The following is a 17,819-nucleotide window of genomic DNA, read 5'->3' as shown; positions in this document are numbered from 1 at the left end:
GTCATTGTAGTGGGCTGTAATCTACTTTGACCGGTGTCCTCGGAAGGGAAGATCAGGACACACACAGAGAAGAGACCAAGTGAAGACACGGAGAGGAGAGTAAGATGATCTGCAAGCCAGGAGTGCAGTGCTCAGAAGGACTGACCCTGCCAACACCTTGGTCTGGGACTCCAAGCCTCCACAACTGTAGGGGAGTAAACTTCTGTTGTTTAAGCCGCCCCATCTAAGGTGCTTGGTGCAGGGCAGCCCTGGCAGACCAGCACAGCCCATGTGTGCAAGCAGGTGCGCGGGTGTCAGGTGTTATCCTGAATCTCGCTGGGTCACAACATGAGATACATCAATGTGAACTGCTTCTCTGATGTAAATAAAATCATTGGAGTCTTCAGGAATCCTCTCAAGGTACCACCTCAAGGCACTCAATAGCACTGTGGGTTTTCGTTTCAAACAAAATGATAGTTCCTGGCATTTTTGTTCTTTCCACACTGAACTCTGAAGTAGAGGCATTTGCTTATACATTTCAGGTTGGGGGGAGGTGGAGAGATGAGAAAGAAGAGGGTAGTAAGGAAAGAAAGAGGTTTCATCCAAAAAAAGTGAATAATATTTTCCATTAGCTTACTTCACTCTTAATATATTAAAAAAAAAAAAAAAAGCATGGACTCGACAGCGGGAACTGTAAATTCCATGCTCCTACAGCCAACAGAATCCTTGGGAGATGAGGGCCAGAATCAGGTCTCAGCGAAGCGTGCTGGGCAGCAGGTTACTCTCTCTCTGCCTCTGGGTTACATCGGGCCTCTTAGCAAGTAATTGTGAATGTCGTTAGGTTGTGTCCCATTTCAGTGAGAGCCCCACAAAACATATTTTATGATTCAAACTTTGCACACCAAAAATTTAATACTTTCCTGCTGTTTATAACATTTAATAAGTGTATCAGAACAAATTAGAAACAGGCTTTCTTTCCCCTCTAAACAAATTGAGGGTAAATTTTGTTTATCTGAAGAAGAAACAGACAAAATCAATCTTATCTGGGAAGGAGGGTCAACTGAAAATTGAGACCAACCAGGAAGGACCATGTGTAAGAGTTGCATTAATTTTATGCCTGAGTAAGGAGAGCTCGTATGTGCGACAGCCAGAGTGGTGACATTCACTGTACCCTCGCTGGGACAGCTGTGATCTGGGTGGGGTCTCCTGACAGCCCGAGTTCAAGACCCACAAATGCTGGATGTTCTGATAGAAGTGATGACACATTGTCTTGCTGTGTACTTTGAGGAGATGCTGCACTCTCACAGTTCATGAACTGGGGACAGTAGGTGGGAGGGAATTCACTCATGGTCCCTGTTACCAATTCTATATGGAAGGTCTCATGTTGCAGGCACAACACTACACATTGCAAACCAAAAATGCGGTCCTATTCTTGGGAGAGACAGGCATTAGTCAGGTAGAGAAATAAAATTGTTAATGAAAGAATCTGTGGTTAAGGGCCAGAAAGAAAAAGATCTAGGTTCCATGAGAAAAAAAATGACAAGAAAGACCTCTTCTAACCTAGATGCCAGAGGGCTGTTTAACTTGGAACATTACAGAGAAGTCAGCAGGGCCAAGAATGGGAGAAAGCTTGCTTTGCTAAGCAAGCAGCCTGCGCCAACATCTGAGGCCATGAAGGGGCACAGAATGTGCAGTGACGGGAGACAAGGCTGGGTTGCAGGTAGTGAGTTGAGGGAACGTGGTCCCAGAACAAGGATGGGGAGGCAGGTGGGGGTCAAGTGACTCGGGGCCTCAGGAGCCATCTTGATGTGAGTTTAGGTACAATGTAAAGTCATAAGTAATTTTAAGCCCTGGAATAAGATGACTTGTGATTTTAAAAGATAGCTCTAGCTGCTAAGTGAGCACAGCCCAGGAGGCGAGAGAGAGATGATGGCATAGAGGTAGAAGGAAAGGGTTCAGTGAGGGTTGGGTGTGCGCACGAGAAGAAGGAAAGCTGGGCCACATGCCCAGCAGGTGTATGGGGTGGTGCTTACTGAGGAGGAGAGTCCCGGAGCAGGAGAGTGTTTGTGGGAAAAGACTAAACATTCACATCTATAACTGTCAGAGGTGAGAATCAGTGAGACATCCAAGATCAGTCAAAAATGAAAAGTTAGACACCAGACTCTGGCAGTGTGAAAGATGCCTGGGATGGAAGATATAAATCAGAGCCCTCACCATATAAGTGACACCTAGAACCTCAGGAAGGAACAGAACCATCCAGAGGCTGACTACACAGAGAGGACCAAGGTGGCATTCTGGGAAATGGCCATGTTCAGAGGTCAGGCAGAGGAGACCGATGAGACAAAGCAGTGGGAAGAACAGTGGAATGCTGGGGTTCTGGGAGCTGAGAAGGGTGTGCCCAGGAGGGGACTACACTGTGACGGTGCTTCTGAGAGCTCAGACAGGTGAGCACCAGGAAGGGCCCTTCAGGCTGAGCCATAAGAATCAGTGGGGAAGGGACAGAAACAGTTTTGGCAGCATGGAGGAGGGGGTGCCTGAGATGTGTGGGTCTTCTATCTTTGGCAATGTGGCAGAAGAGATAAGTCTTTAAGAAAACTAACTCTCCAGTAAAAACCATTGAAAATATGCTTGATACGTATGTTTTCAAAACTCATGTGAATGCACATTAGGCTGATAAAGGGAAATCTGCAGAGACACAATGAGAGAGCATGACTCCAAAAGGGTGGTGGGTGTGGAGACCAGGTAGGAGGTTATATAAAGACACCCGCACATTGTTCTCAGGAAACAACGCCTGCCATGGCAGAAACAATACCACCCACACCAAAGGAAATAATGAGGACAATCTGCTCTCAGCTCTGGCCATGGATGGGGCAAAAACATCTCTCAGAATTTGGGGCTAGAGCCTGTACCAATTACCTCACGCAGTTTTGCAGCCTGAAACCCCAGGGTACTTAAATACATGGTAGTAAAACCATAGATCACCAAAAAATAAAATACCTTAAAATTAGAGAAAATTAGATTGGCAATGAATAATTGCAATTAGACGGCTGATTCACCAACTGTGAATAATAGAATACGGGAATAAGGGAGCCTGGAATAATAGTAAAATCTCGCGAATGCTGAGAGAAAATAAATGTCCATCATGAATTTTGTGCTTAGCAGTAACTAACTGTTCCAGACTGAGCATGAAATAAAGTCACACTCAGACAAGTAACAGCAGGTTTACCTGTGTGGGGACACAACCACACTAATGGCTCTCTGAAGGCGGGGCTCCAGGAACCAGCAAAATGACTGAAGAGCTGCAATGAGGGACTGTGAGCAGACAGACTGGTGAGAAGTGGTAGTTCAAACAAACCCTAATTCCGGAGAATAATAAATGCTAATTTGTGAAATGAAAAAACATGGTACTGAAGTAATGAAATGACAATATTGAGGCTGGGAACTTCCCATGAAGAGAGAACGCAACTAAAGCGCTTGTGTTATTGGGAGAAGAGAAAGATGATAATTAATTGTAGAGTGTGCGTGTGAAATGTACATACTATTGCCAGAGGAACCTCAAGATCAACTTAAATATCATGAAAACTAGAGAGGGGTGAATGGAAAGGGGAAAAACAATAAATCTGAAAGTGAAGCTCAAACAAGCAGAGATAAGACACAAGTAGAATGCAAAGAGCAAGACGGAAGACATGAATTCAAACTGATCAGCAATGACAATAACAGATAAACATGAGGTTGTCAGAGTAAACTGAATTTAAAACAGGTAATGCCATTCATAAGAGACATAAATGCAACATAATAACTCAGAGAAATTTAAAAAACAATGAAACAAATAAATACCAACCAAGTGGAAGCTATTGTTCTTACATTAGTATTGGACAAAATCTATTTTAAGGCATTACTAAAGCTAACGAGAGTTGCTGCAAAAGCACTGAAGATCAAATTCATTAGGAAAGCAGAACAATTCTAAACTCGTAAACATCTAATAACACAACTTCAAAATTACAAGACCGAAATTGGTAGAATTACAAGGAGACTCTGACAAATCTACCATCGACAGTGGGAGAACTTAGCCTACTCAATAACCGGTACAGCAAACAGACCCCACCTCAGGGAGAACAAGGAACACAGAACTTGAACGATGCCGTTAGTAAGCTTGGGCTACCAGCTACATCTAAAACCCTGCTCCCACTCACAGCATGCACATTACTGCAAATCACACATGGAAACCGTCCATGTTCTTCTAGGTCACAAATAAGTCATAATGATGTTTTTTTTAATCTTTATTATACTAGCCATTTTCTCTGATTATAATAAAATTAAGTGGGGAAACCAATATAATAATAACAGTTATTATTATTGTAATTATTTAACAACAACCAAAACAGTCCCTACCAAGAAGGCAGTGTTCCACAGCAGTGACACTCTGTAGCTAAAATGCCTGGGTTTGAATCTGGGTTCAGCCAACTCAGGAGCTATGCGTTTTTGGACAAACTGCTTAAACCATCATTTTTCATATATATAATATTAGTCATAGTAGTCCTCCTTTGAAGCTTTCTTGTGAGGATTATATAAGTTAATGTGAAACATGAAGACTGGCACCTGGCATAAAGCAAGAATTTAACAAATTTGGCTATTATTTTTAAGTCCTAGACATTAGGAAATTTTAAAAAGTATCAACTAATTCATCATTCAAATAAGTCATGATGAAAGCTAAAATATGCTTAGTATTAAAAACCAGAAAATCTTATATGTCAAGTCATGGTTGATCAGCCAAAGCAATATTTTAAAAGTTATAACTTCAAATATTAAAATAGAAAAGGAGAAATGGTGAAGACTAATGAGATAATGTCCAAATTAAATTACTAGAAGAACAGCAGGAAAACAAACCCGAAGAAAATAGGAGAAAATAAACAACGAAGACAGAAATCAGGAAATAGAAAAAGCAGATACAACCTGGAGAGGAACACTAATTCAGAAGAATATATGCACACTTACATTCATTGCAGCATTTTTACAATAGCCAAGACGAGTGGATAAAAAAAGCTATGGTACATTTACATGATGGAATACTACTCAGCCACAAAAAGGAAATCTTAAAAAGGAAATCTCACCCTTTGCAACAGCATGAATGAACTTGGAGAGCATTACGCTAAGTGAAATAAGCCAGGTGGTGAAAGACAAATACCACATGATCTCACCCATATGTGGAATCCAGTGAACAAAGTGAACTAACAAGCAAAATAGAGAGAGACTCATAGACAGAGAGCAGGCTGACAACAGAGGAGGGGTTGGGGGAATGGGTGGAGGCATGGAACAAAAACCAAACATTTTTTGAGAAAAGAAAAACTCATAGACATGCCCAAGTGTGGCAGTTGCAAGGGGCTGGTGGGGGAGGTGGAGGAGGATATAGGAAGGATAATAGTGATAGAAAGAGACTTAACTTGGGGTGGTGAACACTCGACACAGTGTACAGATGATGTGGTGTGAAATTGTGCACCCAAAACCTGTATAATTTTGTTAACCAGTGTCACTCCAATAAATTCAATTAAAAGGAAAAAAGAAAAATGTTTATGATTTGAAAAAATATTAAAATATCTTATCAAGAAGCACAGAAATGGGGACAATGATCATTCTGAGGAACTACAGACAGAGCAGGGATGAGAAAGATACAAGGGTATTATGAGCTTTATGCCAATAAATTTTAAAAGTAAGAAGAGGTGGACAAATTACTAGAAAAATGTAAATTACCAAACAGACTCAAAAAGAAGTAGAAAGCCTGAATAGCTATAACCACAAAAGAAGGAGCATCAATTATTTAAAATGTTCCCAGAAAGAAACTATGGGCCTCAGATGGCTTTACAGGTACTTGTACCAAATAGCCAAGGAACAGATAATTCAATTTTACAGAAACTCTTCAAGAGAACAGAAGAAGAAGGAGCACCCCACTGCCCACCATCTAATGAGTGCCGGCCTCACTCATGATCACAGACCGAAAAACCCTAAATGAGTTTTAGCAGACTCATTCAACAGTGTATTACACACACACACACACACACACCACGACTAAGTTGTATGTATCCCCAAACTCAAGACTTGTTAAACAGCAGAAAATCTGTTCATGTAAATTCACTTCAGCTGCAGATTAAAGGGAGGAAAAAGTGCTACTAGCTCAATAAAATAAACACACATAAGTAGTTCCATAAAATTCAAATCCATTCATAATTTTAAACCCACCAAAAAATGAACACACACACACACAAGCCTCTTCATAAACCAAGGATAGAACAGATCTTTCTTAACATGAACAAGAATTTTGAGATAGCAAATACCTGCCCCAAACAGCATCCTCACTGGTGAAACAGGGAGCACATGACTTTAAGGGCAAGAATAAAATACAGGTGCCTGCTATTACCACTTCTTTCAACCATGGCACTCGAGGTCCTTGCCACATCAATAATACGTCAAAGAAACAAATGCAAGTGATTTTAAGGGAAGAAACAAGCTATCGCTTTCATAGACGATATGATTATCTTCACAGAATATGCAAAAAACTACCAATGGATTATCAGGATTATTTTCAGAGTTTAACAAAAGCTAGCTGAGTATAAGAGCAACATATAAAGTTCAACTCCATTTCTTGCACCTGCTACAAAAGATTGTTAGAAAATGCTTTAAAATGTAAACCTATAGCATGTACTGTGGGGGATGTCTGCACAGCCCCCATTCTCTGAGAACTATTTCATTACCTGCATGAGGAGGGAATCGGCAGGCGTGTTCGTGATGTATGGATGACCCCACTCCCTAACCAAAGGTGATGAAGTCAGGAAGGACTCGATTCTAACTGAGCCTGGAATTCACCACTGGACCTGCTAGATGCCATCTCCGTGTAGCTAGAATAGAGAAGCTACCAACTCCACGGCCACAGAGCAGCTTCAAATGCTGCAGAGCACATGGAATGGGTGGACACGAGAGGCAGAGGCTGAGACTGTGGGCACTGAGGGACCAGGGCAGAGATACCACGATGCCAGACCCCTCCCCAGCCCCTGGCCTGGTGAGGTATGGCTTTCAGAACCTTGGATGTGTTCTGTCCTGCTTGAGCAAATGTGTGATGGGTCTCTTCTGGCATCCAAACAACTCTGAACGAGATGATCACAAATTCAGAAGCCAACATGTGAAGCTTCATTTTTCCCTCCTATTTTCTTGGTATGATAGGGTGAATCATGAACCATCATAAAGGAGGAGAAAAAAAGAATACAGTAGATTCAAAATTTGGCAAATTGGGCCAGGATAAGTGCCAGCTCTATCCATTATCCTCTCATATGTCTGGACACTGTCCACTCCATATAAAGTTTATAATCACCTTCTTCATGCCCTTAAAAAGTTTGGGCTGAGGTCTTCAAAGGAATGTTGCCAATAAAATGGATTGTCCTTGGGTCATTTTAGTAATCTCTCTTTTCTTTATCATGATAAGGGTCAGTTTTAGTGCCCAAAGCTCTCCCACTCTGATTTGCCTGAAAAGATAAGACCTACTAACATAAGACACACACAAATGTGACATGTGGATTTTCTCACTGGGAGATCTTTTCCAGTGACCACAGGTTCACAGCAAAACAGAGAGGCTTGTTTAAAATTTGTGGATTATATTAAGTAAGGATTAAGTGTAGAACACTGAGGAACACAGAACCCAGGGGTCAAAAACAAAGTAATCATCCTCCTGCCCTAAAAAAAAAAGCAAGGTCCTGTGTTAGAAACAAGAGCCTTGGATTTGAAAGATCTGAACTGAACTGCAGCTTCCACCTCTCACTGACCTGAAGAAATAGCATCTCATCTCTGGTCGTAGTTCTGCCACCCACTGAAAACCATACGGATAATAATTCCTACTCATGGGACTACTGGAGGGTTGAAGGTGGCCACAACTATATAGACTCCAGAGACTTGATCTATCAGGGGCTCAGATATCAGAGGGTCAAAAATGGAAACCTCTTTTGTAAAGTAAGAGCTGACTCCTCTAACCTTAGAGCAAGGTTCTCTCAAAGTTGACAAATAATTTATCATCATGAAGTGATTTTCATTGCACTGGCTTTCTACATCCCTGCAGCCAACAGGTAATTGTATGCATAATTCTCAAAAAGTGACAACAAAAATGAGAATCCCAGAAGTACTTCAGAGCCCTAGAATGTTGGGATTCTTCTTGAAGACTCACTCTGTCCAGAGAAAGGGGTACCTGATTGATGAAATGGAAAAGGAGGGAGTTAGTAAGAGACCCACTGGTGCCCTAGGAAAATTAGGTTGGGGCTGAGTAAAGGATCTGGCTAATAAAGTCATAGTAACCACTCAGAAGGCACTTCCACTGGGGTTCACACTTGAACCCCAGCCAAGCCCTTTTCAGAACAGTTGCCTTATCTGGCCTTGGACCCTTTCCAGGTAGGGGCTGTACCTGAACCTCTTCTTCTCTGATACCCAGTTACTTGATGTTATGGTGAAGCCCAGCCCATCCTGTCTCCCCCAATATGCAGTCCTAGCCGGCTGTACCCACAACCTTCAGATTTAGAACCCTTCATCAGTATCACTGGCTGCACAAGGCCCAGGCACCAGCTAGGGTTTTTCTTGGGTCTGCCATATTAGACCCAAGTCAAGCTGGCCTACTCATCTGTTTTGAGAGTACATGTCCAGGAGATTGCTGTGAAAGGCTGAGCAGTTAACCAAATACTATCTATGTTATCCCAGGGAGCAGCAAGTCTGCGGGGTCCAGGATGGAGGGATGACCCTCCAACAACTATCCACCTTAGACCAGTCCCCCTGCCTGCCCAGAGAGCACTTTGCCTGCAGGACTCTGTGTTCCAGAAGAGCTTCAATTCCTCCTGAGGGATGGGCAGGGGCTCGATTTGCTCTTGAATGCTTGAGTCTCAGTTTTCTAGTTCTTGCTCTTCCGTGGTCAACAGCACTCCCAGATGCTTGCTGAGACCCCCGTCCTTATTCTGTCTTGACTATCCTTCATCACCTCAGGACACCAGGAACCATGGGTGAGAGAGAATAATAGGAACAGGCCCCCTCAGGAGGGGAGTCAGGGCTTGAGCTTCAGCACAGGGACCTCACGTCACCTCTTTCGGATTCCCAGAGTTCTGCTTTGCTTATTTTGAGCCTTGGCTATGTTCCAGAAAATGGTCGATGCCAGATGGATGAGGTGGTGTTGAATCTCCTTGAGGAATTTAGTCTTGGATTAAGTTGACTAAATAACCAGGGGGCTCACCATCACACTTTTTAAAAAAAATTTACAAACACTTGTAATTGCTTTAGTGCTCTCTTATGTAACCTTTACAATATAATGCCTCAGTCGTTGTCCAGCTGGATCATGTCTCCAAACAGCTCCCAGCAGCTCTACATCCAACATGAAAGGATCGGTTAGTGCATGCTTGCTGATAACCTTACCATCAGGCCGGGCCATGGATCTCTCCTGAGACTTCATCCTGCTCCAGTTTTGTACAGATGTTTCTTTACTCTGCTTCAGCCAGTGCTGCTCTCCCCCATGGGATGCTGGAGCATGCTGGGGAGAAACGGATTGGCTGGGGGCTGAGCGGAGCAAGCTCTCCTGGAGCGGCCCCAGTGGAAGGGGCCCCAATTCTGCTGTGGAGACCAATGCTGACGCCAGTGAGCCGGGGACCGGTATCTTCCAGTGTTGATATTCAGAGGCCAGTGTGCAGGCACAGGCCCTGGACAAGGGCAACCAGGTACAGTTAACATTCAAGGGACAAGGGATGCTGCAACAGGTCCCTATGAAGAAAGAATATGGCTGTGCAGGGCCAAGGCCAGCAGCTGAGGCTCCAGTTACAGCTCCACCCCAGTGACACGCAGGGGAACCATGCGGCCTGTAGAGGCTCCATGTCTGTCTCTGTAGATCCTGATTCTTGAAAGTCAGATTGGCTGAGAATGTGACTTGCTTCCATGGCCCAAGGCCACACCCTGAGGAGCCCCACCAGACAGCTCCCACACATGTCTAATGGGTCATGGTGGAGGAGGAGAGGGGAGCAGGGGAATGCACTGGGGTCCTCCTTGTACAGGTCATATGTCAGAGATATCGCCAGTTTGGTTCCAGATCACCACAATAAAGAAAATATGGCAATAAAGCAAATCACATTTAAATTTTAGTCTTCTAGTGCATATAAAAGGTGTGTTTACACTCTGCTGTAGTCTATTAAGTGTGCAATAGCATTATGTCTAAAAAATGTACATACCTTAATTAAAAACTATTTATTTATTAAATAGTTTTTAACTATTAACTATTTCTCTCTAAATAGTTTCTCTGATAACTGCAAGAAAGTCAGTCTGGGTTTGTTGGATGAGGAGAAGAGTGCAAGTACAGATTAATATCAACAGCTTCAAGGACTTGACTGACCCCGGCAAGCCTTAAAGAAAGAAGGAGGGAAGCAGAGAGAAGCAGCAGGGGCCCAAGTGACATGACTAATCAGAGCCCGCAGAGCATTTCCACATGGCCAGGTGAAGGGTTTGCATCATGTCTGATGAGGCAGTAAGGTTCTCACTTACACACTGAGGCTGAGAAGCCAAAATGCAGATCACTTGTGAGCACGAAACCCAGGACACTGGGGACAGTGCTGGCTGCAGGCCAGGAGCAGGCTCTGCTTTCCCAGCTCCTGTTCCAGTCCCTCCCCGACTCACAAAGAGGTTGGGTGAGTAATTTATTCACATCTCTCCCCGCTCCTCCACTGCTCTGAATAAAAGTGAAATAGCCAGGGATCACCTCATAGGATGTGACCAGGAAAGAAGGGTCTGATCCTGACAGTCTACCTCCACCATCATGGAAAACACAGTTTAACTAGCACTCACTTCTGGGCACCTGCAAACAGGCTCAGGAAGGGGAATGATCTGCTCAAGGTCTCACAGATGCAAAGTGATGGGTTAAATTCAAACCATGCTCATCCCACTAAAATGAACCCAGCTATTTTCTGGAGCATAAGTGCAGAAACTCGCACACCCCGCTTGCACATGGCACAGTGATTTGGTGCATGGGCTCTGGGCAGACTCTCTGCGTTAAAGCCTGGCTCAGACACTTTTTAGATGTTTAACCTTGGGCAAGTTCTTTCATCCCTCTCTCTCTCTGGCCTCAGTTTCCTCCTCTGTAAAGTAAGTCTAATAACATATAATACCTAACTTACTATAGTTAACTATTTATTAAGGGGACTATGTGTATGAAAAGTATTTAATGACTGTAAACAAAGCAAAGAGACCCCACAACACCTGATTCCTGGGCTGTACACACAGAGTCTGTTATGGGAAAAGCTGCCTATTCATCATGTCATCAGGGGCAACCAACTGGAAGGGCAGGTCTGGAGCACGCCATGGAAGCCAGTGCCTCATCTTTGGTTAGCATAGGCCTCCTAATGTTGCAAGGCCTGTTAGGCTGAAGGACCTGTATGCAAATGCTAGGTGTGACGGAGTCTCATTTGCCTAATGATATCTGCTCATCCCACACAGTGGAGTGGAGCCCCTCTGCTTTGCTGGGGGGGGCGGTGAGGGGGGCCTCCACCCCCAGGCATCTCAGGGTGATTTCCTGACTAGTCCTTTGGGCACAGCCTCATTCTATCAACATGGGCTCAAATAAAGCTTCCAACCCCTTGGCAAACTTTCTGAGGGCTCTGAGTCTTTGTTTCCTCATCTGCAAAGTAGGGGTAACTGAAGTAGCTGCCTCAGAAGGCTGCTACTAGTTTTAGGATCATTATGTCCCCTTGATGAATCGGCCCCTTTATCACTGTGAAATGACTTCACTTGTCCCTGGTGAAATTCTTTGCTCTGAAATCTACTTTATATGATATTAAGAGTCACTCCGGCTTTCCTATGAATGTTAGCTTCGTATATCTTTTTCCATCCTTTTACTTTTAACCTACTTCCTTGTCTTTATATTTAACGTGTGTTTCTTGAGTCTTGATTTTTTTATCCAGCCTGACAGTCTCTGTCTTTTCATTGCGGCATTTGCATTTAACGTGTTTATTAATATGGCTGGGTTTGCATGCACCGTCTGGCTATTTGTTTTCTATTTGAACAATTTCTTCATTTTCCCATATTTCTTCTTTTCCTACCTCCCTTGGTTATAATTCTATTTAACTATTTTGTTGGATTATTGAAAATAATTCTTTATTATTTTATGGTAGCTTAACAATTGATAGAATAAACCTCCAACTTATCATAGTCTGTTTTCAGGTGATACTATAGTTCACCTAGAGTATGAGAACCTTACAATATAAATGGCATACTTCTTTTTCTCTTCTGGCCTTTTTGATATTGTCATACATTTAATTTTAGGTTATATTTTTATGTTATAAACCTCACTCTAAGTTATGATTTTTGTTTAAACAGTTCATTATCTTTTTTAAAATGTATTTTATTGATTATGCTATTACAGTTGTTCCATTTCCCCCCTTCATTCCCCTCCACCCTGCACACCCTCTCCCACCCACATTCCCCAACTTTAGTTCATGTCCATGTGTCAGAAGCTCTTTAGCTTCAATATTTCCTATACTATTCTTGCCCTCCCCCTGTCTATTTTCTACCTACCATCTATGCTACTTATTCTCTGTACCTTTGCCTCCTCTCTCCTCCTCCCACTCCCCTGTTGCTAACCCTCCATGTGATCTCCATTTCTGTGGTCTGTTCCTGTTCTAGTTGCTTGCTTAGTTTGTTTTTGTTTTTGTTTTTGTTTTAGGTGTGGTTGTAATAATTGTGACTTTGCTGTCATTTTACTATACTTGTTTTTATCTTCTTTTTTTTAGATAAGTCCCTTTAACATTTCATACAATAAGGGTTTGGTGATGATGAACTCCCTTAATTTGACCTTATCTGAGAAGCACTTTATCTGCCCTCCTATTCTAAATGATAGCTTTGCGGGATAGAGCAATCTTGGATGGAGGTCCTTGTCTTTCATGACTTGGAATACTTCTTTCCAGCCCCTTATTGTCTGCAAGGTCTCTTTTGAGAAATCAGCTGACAGTCTGATGGGAACTCCTTTGTAGGTAACTGTCGCTTTATCTCTTGCTGCTTCTAGGATTCTCACCTTCATTTCTACCTTAGCTAATGTAATTATTATGTGCCTTGGTGTGTTCCTCCTTGGGTCCAACCTCTTTGGGACTCTCTGAGCTTCCTGGACTTCCTGCAAGTCTATTTCCTTTGCCAGATTGGGGAAGTTCTCCTTTATTATTTGTTCAAATAACATTTCCACTTGTTGCTCTTCCTCTTCTCCTTCTGGTACCCCTATAATTTGGATGTTGGAATGTTTAAAGATGTCCTGGAGGTTCCTAAGCCTCTCCTCATTTTTTTTTGAATTCTTGTTTCTTCCTTCTTTTCTGTTTTGTTGTTTCTTTCTTCCTTCTAGTCCACTCCATTGATTGGAGACCCAGTTTTGTTCCCATCACTATTGGTTCCCTATGCATTTTCCTCCATTTCACTTAGTGTAGCCTTCATTTTTTTCATCTATTTTGTGACCAAATTCAACCAATTCTGTGAACATCCTGATCACCAGTGCTTTGAGCTGTGAATCTGATAGGTTGGCTATCTCTTCGTTGCTTAGTTGAATTTGCTCTGGAGCTTTGATCTGTTCTTCTGTTTGGGCCACTTTTTTTTTTTTTTTGTCTTGTTGCACCTATTACGTTAAGGGGAGGAGCCTTAAGTGTTCACCAGGGCAGGGCAACCCAGTTGCCAGGTTGTGACGCTGTATGTGGGGGTGGGGTCTGAGAGGGAACACTGGCACTTGCTGTGCTCTCTGCTGGATTTCAGTCCCTTCTGCCACTTCCCCCGAGCAAACAGAGCCTTTCTGGTGCTGACTCCTGTGTGGGTGGGCTTGTGTACGTTCAAGGACCCTTTGGGTCTCTCCAACGAACTCTCCTGTGAGGCTGGAAGTCTCTCCCGGTACCTCAACCTCCACAGGTGTTTTCAATCATTGCCCCAAGACTCTATTTCCCAATGCTGGGACCCTGGATTGCGTGGTCTGTCTCACTCCCCAGTTTCGCCTGGTTTATCTGAGCGCAAATGTGGGACCATTCCTACATTCACCAGTGGCAATGCACACAGTGCCTCACTTCACAATTATGGCCTCACTGGGGCTGCCCATTGCCACCCCATGCCCAGGGTCTGCCAGCTGGGGTCTGCCAGCCTCTGCCTGCGCACCCAGGGTCTGCCCGCTATGGTCTTATGGGCCCGGGATGCCTTGGGCGCCCTGTGCCACTGCTTTTTGTGCCTCGCCCCGTCTCCGCATGGCTGCCCAACTCTGCCCTTCCTACGGGTCTGGATGAATGTGTCTATTTTAACTCCTTGGTTGTCCGCCTTCCATACAGTTCAATTTTCTGTCAGTTCTGGTTGTTATTTTGTTTCTAAATTGTCGTTGTCCTTATTTTGGTTGTGTGAGGAGGCACAGTGTGTCTACCTATGTCTCCATCTTGGCTGGAAGTCTAAACAGTCCATTATCTTTTAAAGAGATATAAATACTAAGAAAAAAATCTTATATGTTGACCCATATAGTTACTATTTTTGGAGCTTTTCATTCCTTTGTATAGATCTATTATTTCTATCCAGTATCAATTCCTTCTACCAAAGAATGCCCTTTCATATTTCTTATAGTGAAGGTCTGTTGGTGATAAATCCTTTCAACTTTTGCAAAAACATGTCTTTTTTAATTTAATATTTATTGCATTTTTTTGCATTACCATTTAGTCCCCTTATACCCACTCTCCTCCACAATCACCACACTGTTTTCCATGTCCACAAGTCCTTTTTCCTTTTTGCTCAATCCCTCCATCCCCTATCCTCCCCACCCCAGCTGTCATCCTGCTCTTTATCAGTCTGCCCCTAAATTCCTTGTTTGTTCAGTTTGTTCATTAGATTCCATATATGAGTGAAATCACATGGTATTTGTCATGTGATTATTTCACTTAGCATAATGTTCTCCAGGTCCACTCATACTCTTGCAAAGGGCAAAATTTTCTTCTTTTTTATGGCTGAGAAGTATTCCGTTGTGTAAATGTCCCATAGTTGTTTTATCCACTCATCTACTGATGGACACTTGGGCTGCTTCCATATCTTGGCGATTGTAAGTAATGCTGCAGTGAGCATAGGGGTGCTTATGTTCTTTTGAATTAGTGCCTTCGGTCCCCTTGGATATATTTCCAGAAGTGGTACAGCTGGGTCAAAAGGCAGATCCATTTTTAATTTTTTGAGGTATCTCCATACTGCTTTCCACAGTGGCTGCATCAATCTGCATTCTCACCAAGAACACACAAGTGTTTCCCTTTCTTCACATCCTCTCCACAATAGTTGTTTCATTTATGGATGACAGCCATTCTGACAGGTGTGCGACGATATCTCATTGTGGTTTTAATTTGTATCTCTCTGATGATGAGTGACGTTAAGCATCTTTTCATTTGTCAACTGACCATCTGTATGTCCTCTTTGGAAAAGTGTCTATTCAGGTCCTTTGCCCACTTTAAATTGTTTTGTGTGTGTGTGTGTTGAGTTTTGTAAGTTCTTTATAAATTTTGGATATTAATCCCTTATCAGATATATAAGTGAATATGTTATCACATTGTATGGGTTGTCTTTTTTTATAATCTTATTTTTAAATATATATATTTTATTGATTATGCTATGACAGTTGTCTCATTTATTTCTCTCCTTAACTCTCTCTGCTCTGTACCGCCCCCACCATCATTCCCTCACTTTAGTTCATGTCCATGGTTCATACATGTAAGTTCTTTGGCTTCTCCATTTCCCATACTATTCTTAACCTCACCCTATTTTGTGAGATTACCTACTATTTATGCTTCTTATTCCCTGTACCTTTTCCCCATTCTCCCCATCCTACTATCTGCTGATAACCCTCCATATGATCTCTATTGATGCGAATCTGTTCTTGTTCTAGTTGTTTGATTAGTTTGTTTTAAAAAATCTTTCATTGATTATGCTATTACAGTTGTCCGATTTCCCCCCTTTATTCCCATCCACCGTGCACACCCCCTCCCACCCACATTCCCCCCGCCTTTGGTTCATGTCCATGGGTTATATGTATAAGTTCTTTGGCTTCTACATTTCCTATACTATTCTTAAACTCCCCCTATCTTCTACCTACCATTTATGCTGCTTATTCTCTGTACATTTCCTTCCTCTCTCCCTACCCACTCCCCCACTGATGATACTCCACGTGATTTCCATTTCTGTGATTCTGTTCCTCTTCTAGTTGTTTGCTTAGTTGGTTTTTGTTTTTGTTTTAGGTTCAGTTATTAATAACTGTGTGTTTGTTGTCATTTTACTGTTCATAATTTTATCTTCTTTTTCTTAGATAAGTCCCTTTAACCTTTCATAAAATAAGGGCTTGGTGATGATGAACTCCTTTAACCTGACCTTATCTGGGAAGCACTTTATCTGTCCTTCCATTCTAAATGGTAGCTTTGCTGGATAGAGCAATCTTGGATGTAGGTCCTTGCCTTTCATGACTTTGAATACTTCTTTCCAGCCCCTTCTTGCCTGCAAAGAAATCAACTGATAGCCTTATGTGAACTCCTTTGTAGGAAACTGTCTCCTTTTTTTTTTTTTGGTGCCTTTAAGATTCTCTCCTTATCTTTAACCTTGGCTAATATAATTGTGATGTGCCTTGGTGTGTGCTTCCTTGGGTCCAACTTGTTTGGGACTCTTTGAGCTTCCTGGACTTCCTGGAAGTCTATTTCCTTCACCAGACTGGGGAAGTTCTCCTTCATTATTATTTCAAATAAGTTTTCAATTTCTTGCTTCTCTTCTCCTTTTGCCACCCCTATGATTCCGATGTTGGAATGTTTAAAGTTGTCCCAGAGGTTTCTAAGCCTCCTTTTTTGAGAACTCCTAAATCCTCAGAAAATGAGGAATTTTTTTTTTTGAATTCTTGTTTCTTCATTCTATTCTGGTTGAATATTTGTGTCTTCCTTCTGGTCCAAACCATTGATTTGAGTCCCAGTTTCCTTCCTGTCACTGTTGGTTCCCTGTACATTTTCCTTTATTTCATTTTTCATAGCCTTCACTTCTTCCTCTATTTTGCCCCCATACTCAACCATTTCTGTGAACATCCTGATTACCAGTGTTTGAGCTCTGCAGCTGATAGGTTGACTCTCTCTTCGTCGCTTAGTTATATTTTTTTTCTGGAGCTTTGATCTGTTCTTTCATTTGGGTCACTTTTTTGTCTTGGTGTGCCTGTTATGTAGTAAGGGGTGGAGCCTTAGGTATTTTCCAGGGTAGGGCAACCCTCATCCCTGCACTGTGGTACTGTATGTAGGGTGTGGGTCCAAGAAGGAACAATGCCACTTGCTGAGCTCTCAGCCAACTTTCAGTCACTTCCTCTGCTACCTGCAAGCAATTGGGCCCTTCTGGTGCTGATTCCCTGATATGTGGGCTTGTGTATGTTTTAAGACTCTGTGGGTCTCTCCAAGGAACTCTCCTGTGAGGCTGGGAGTTTCTCCTGCCCTCACAACTCCCACAAGTGTTTTTAGTCAGAGGTTTTGAGGCTTTATTTCCCAGTGCTGGAATCCTGGGTTGCTTGGTCTTTCTCACTCCCCACCTGTCTCCCCCTGGTTCATCCACATGCAAATGAGGGACTGCCTGCTCTGCCAACCACCACCTTTCTTGCTCCAGTCCTTCAGCATCTGCCTTGTGGTGAGTCCTCTCCATTCTGGCTGCCCATCTCTGCCCCACCTTCTGGTCTGGGTGAATGTTTCTTCTTTAACTCCTTGGTTGTCAGACTTCTGTACAGTTCTATTTTCTGGCAGTTCTGATTAGTTTTTGTTTTTAAATATGTTGTTGTCCTTCTTTTGGTTGTG

At 42.7% G+C, this 17,819-nt stretch overlaps 1 protein-coding gene across 1 annotated transcript in view; it reads right to left on the bottom strand.

Moving 5' to 3' along the window:
• The window catches only part of ACOXL (acyl-CoA oxidase like), a 250,567-nt gene that overhangs the window by 110,413 nt on the left and 122,335 nt on the right, over window positions 1-17,819 (bottom strand). Inside the window, 1 exon segment of the mRNA XM_036029966.1 lies at window positions 9,409-9,689. Within this exon segment, the coding sequence (XP_035885859.1) occupies window positions 9,409-9,689 (281 nt within the window).

Source organism: Phyllostomus discolor, chromosome 6, assembly GCF_004126475.2.
Source record: "Phyllostomus discolor isolate MPI-MPIP mPhyDis1 chromosome 6, mPhyDis1.pri.v3, whole genome shotgun sequence".
NCBI lineage: Eukaryota > Metazoa > Chordata > Mammalia > Chiroptera > Phyllostomidae > Phyllostomus > Phyllostomus discolor.
The sequence above is the reverse complement of the archived record's forward strand: the minus strand, read 5'-3'. Positions and strand labels throughout refer to the sequence as shown.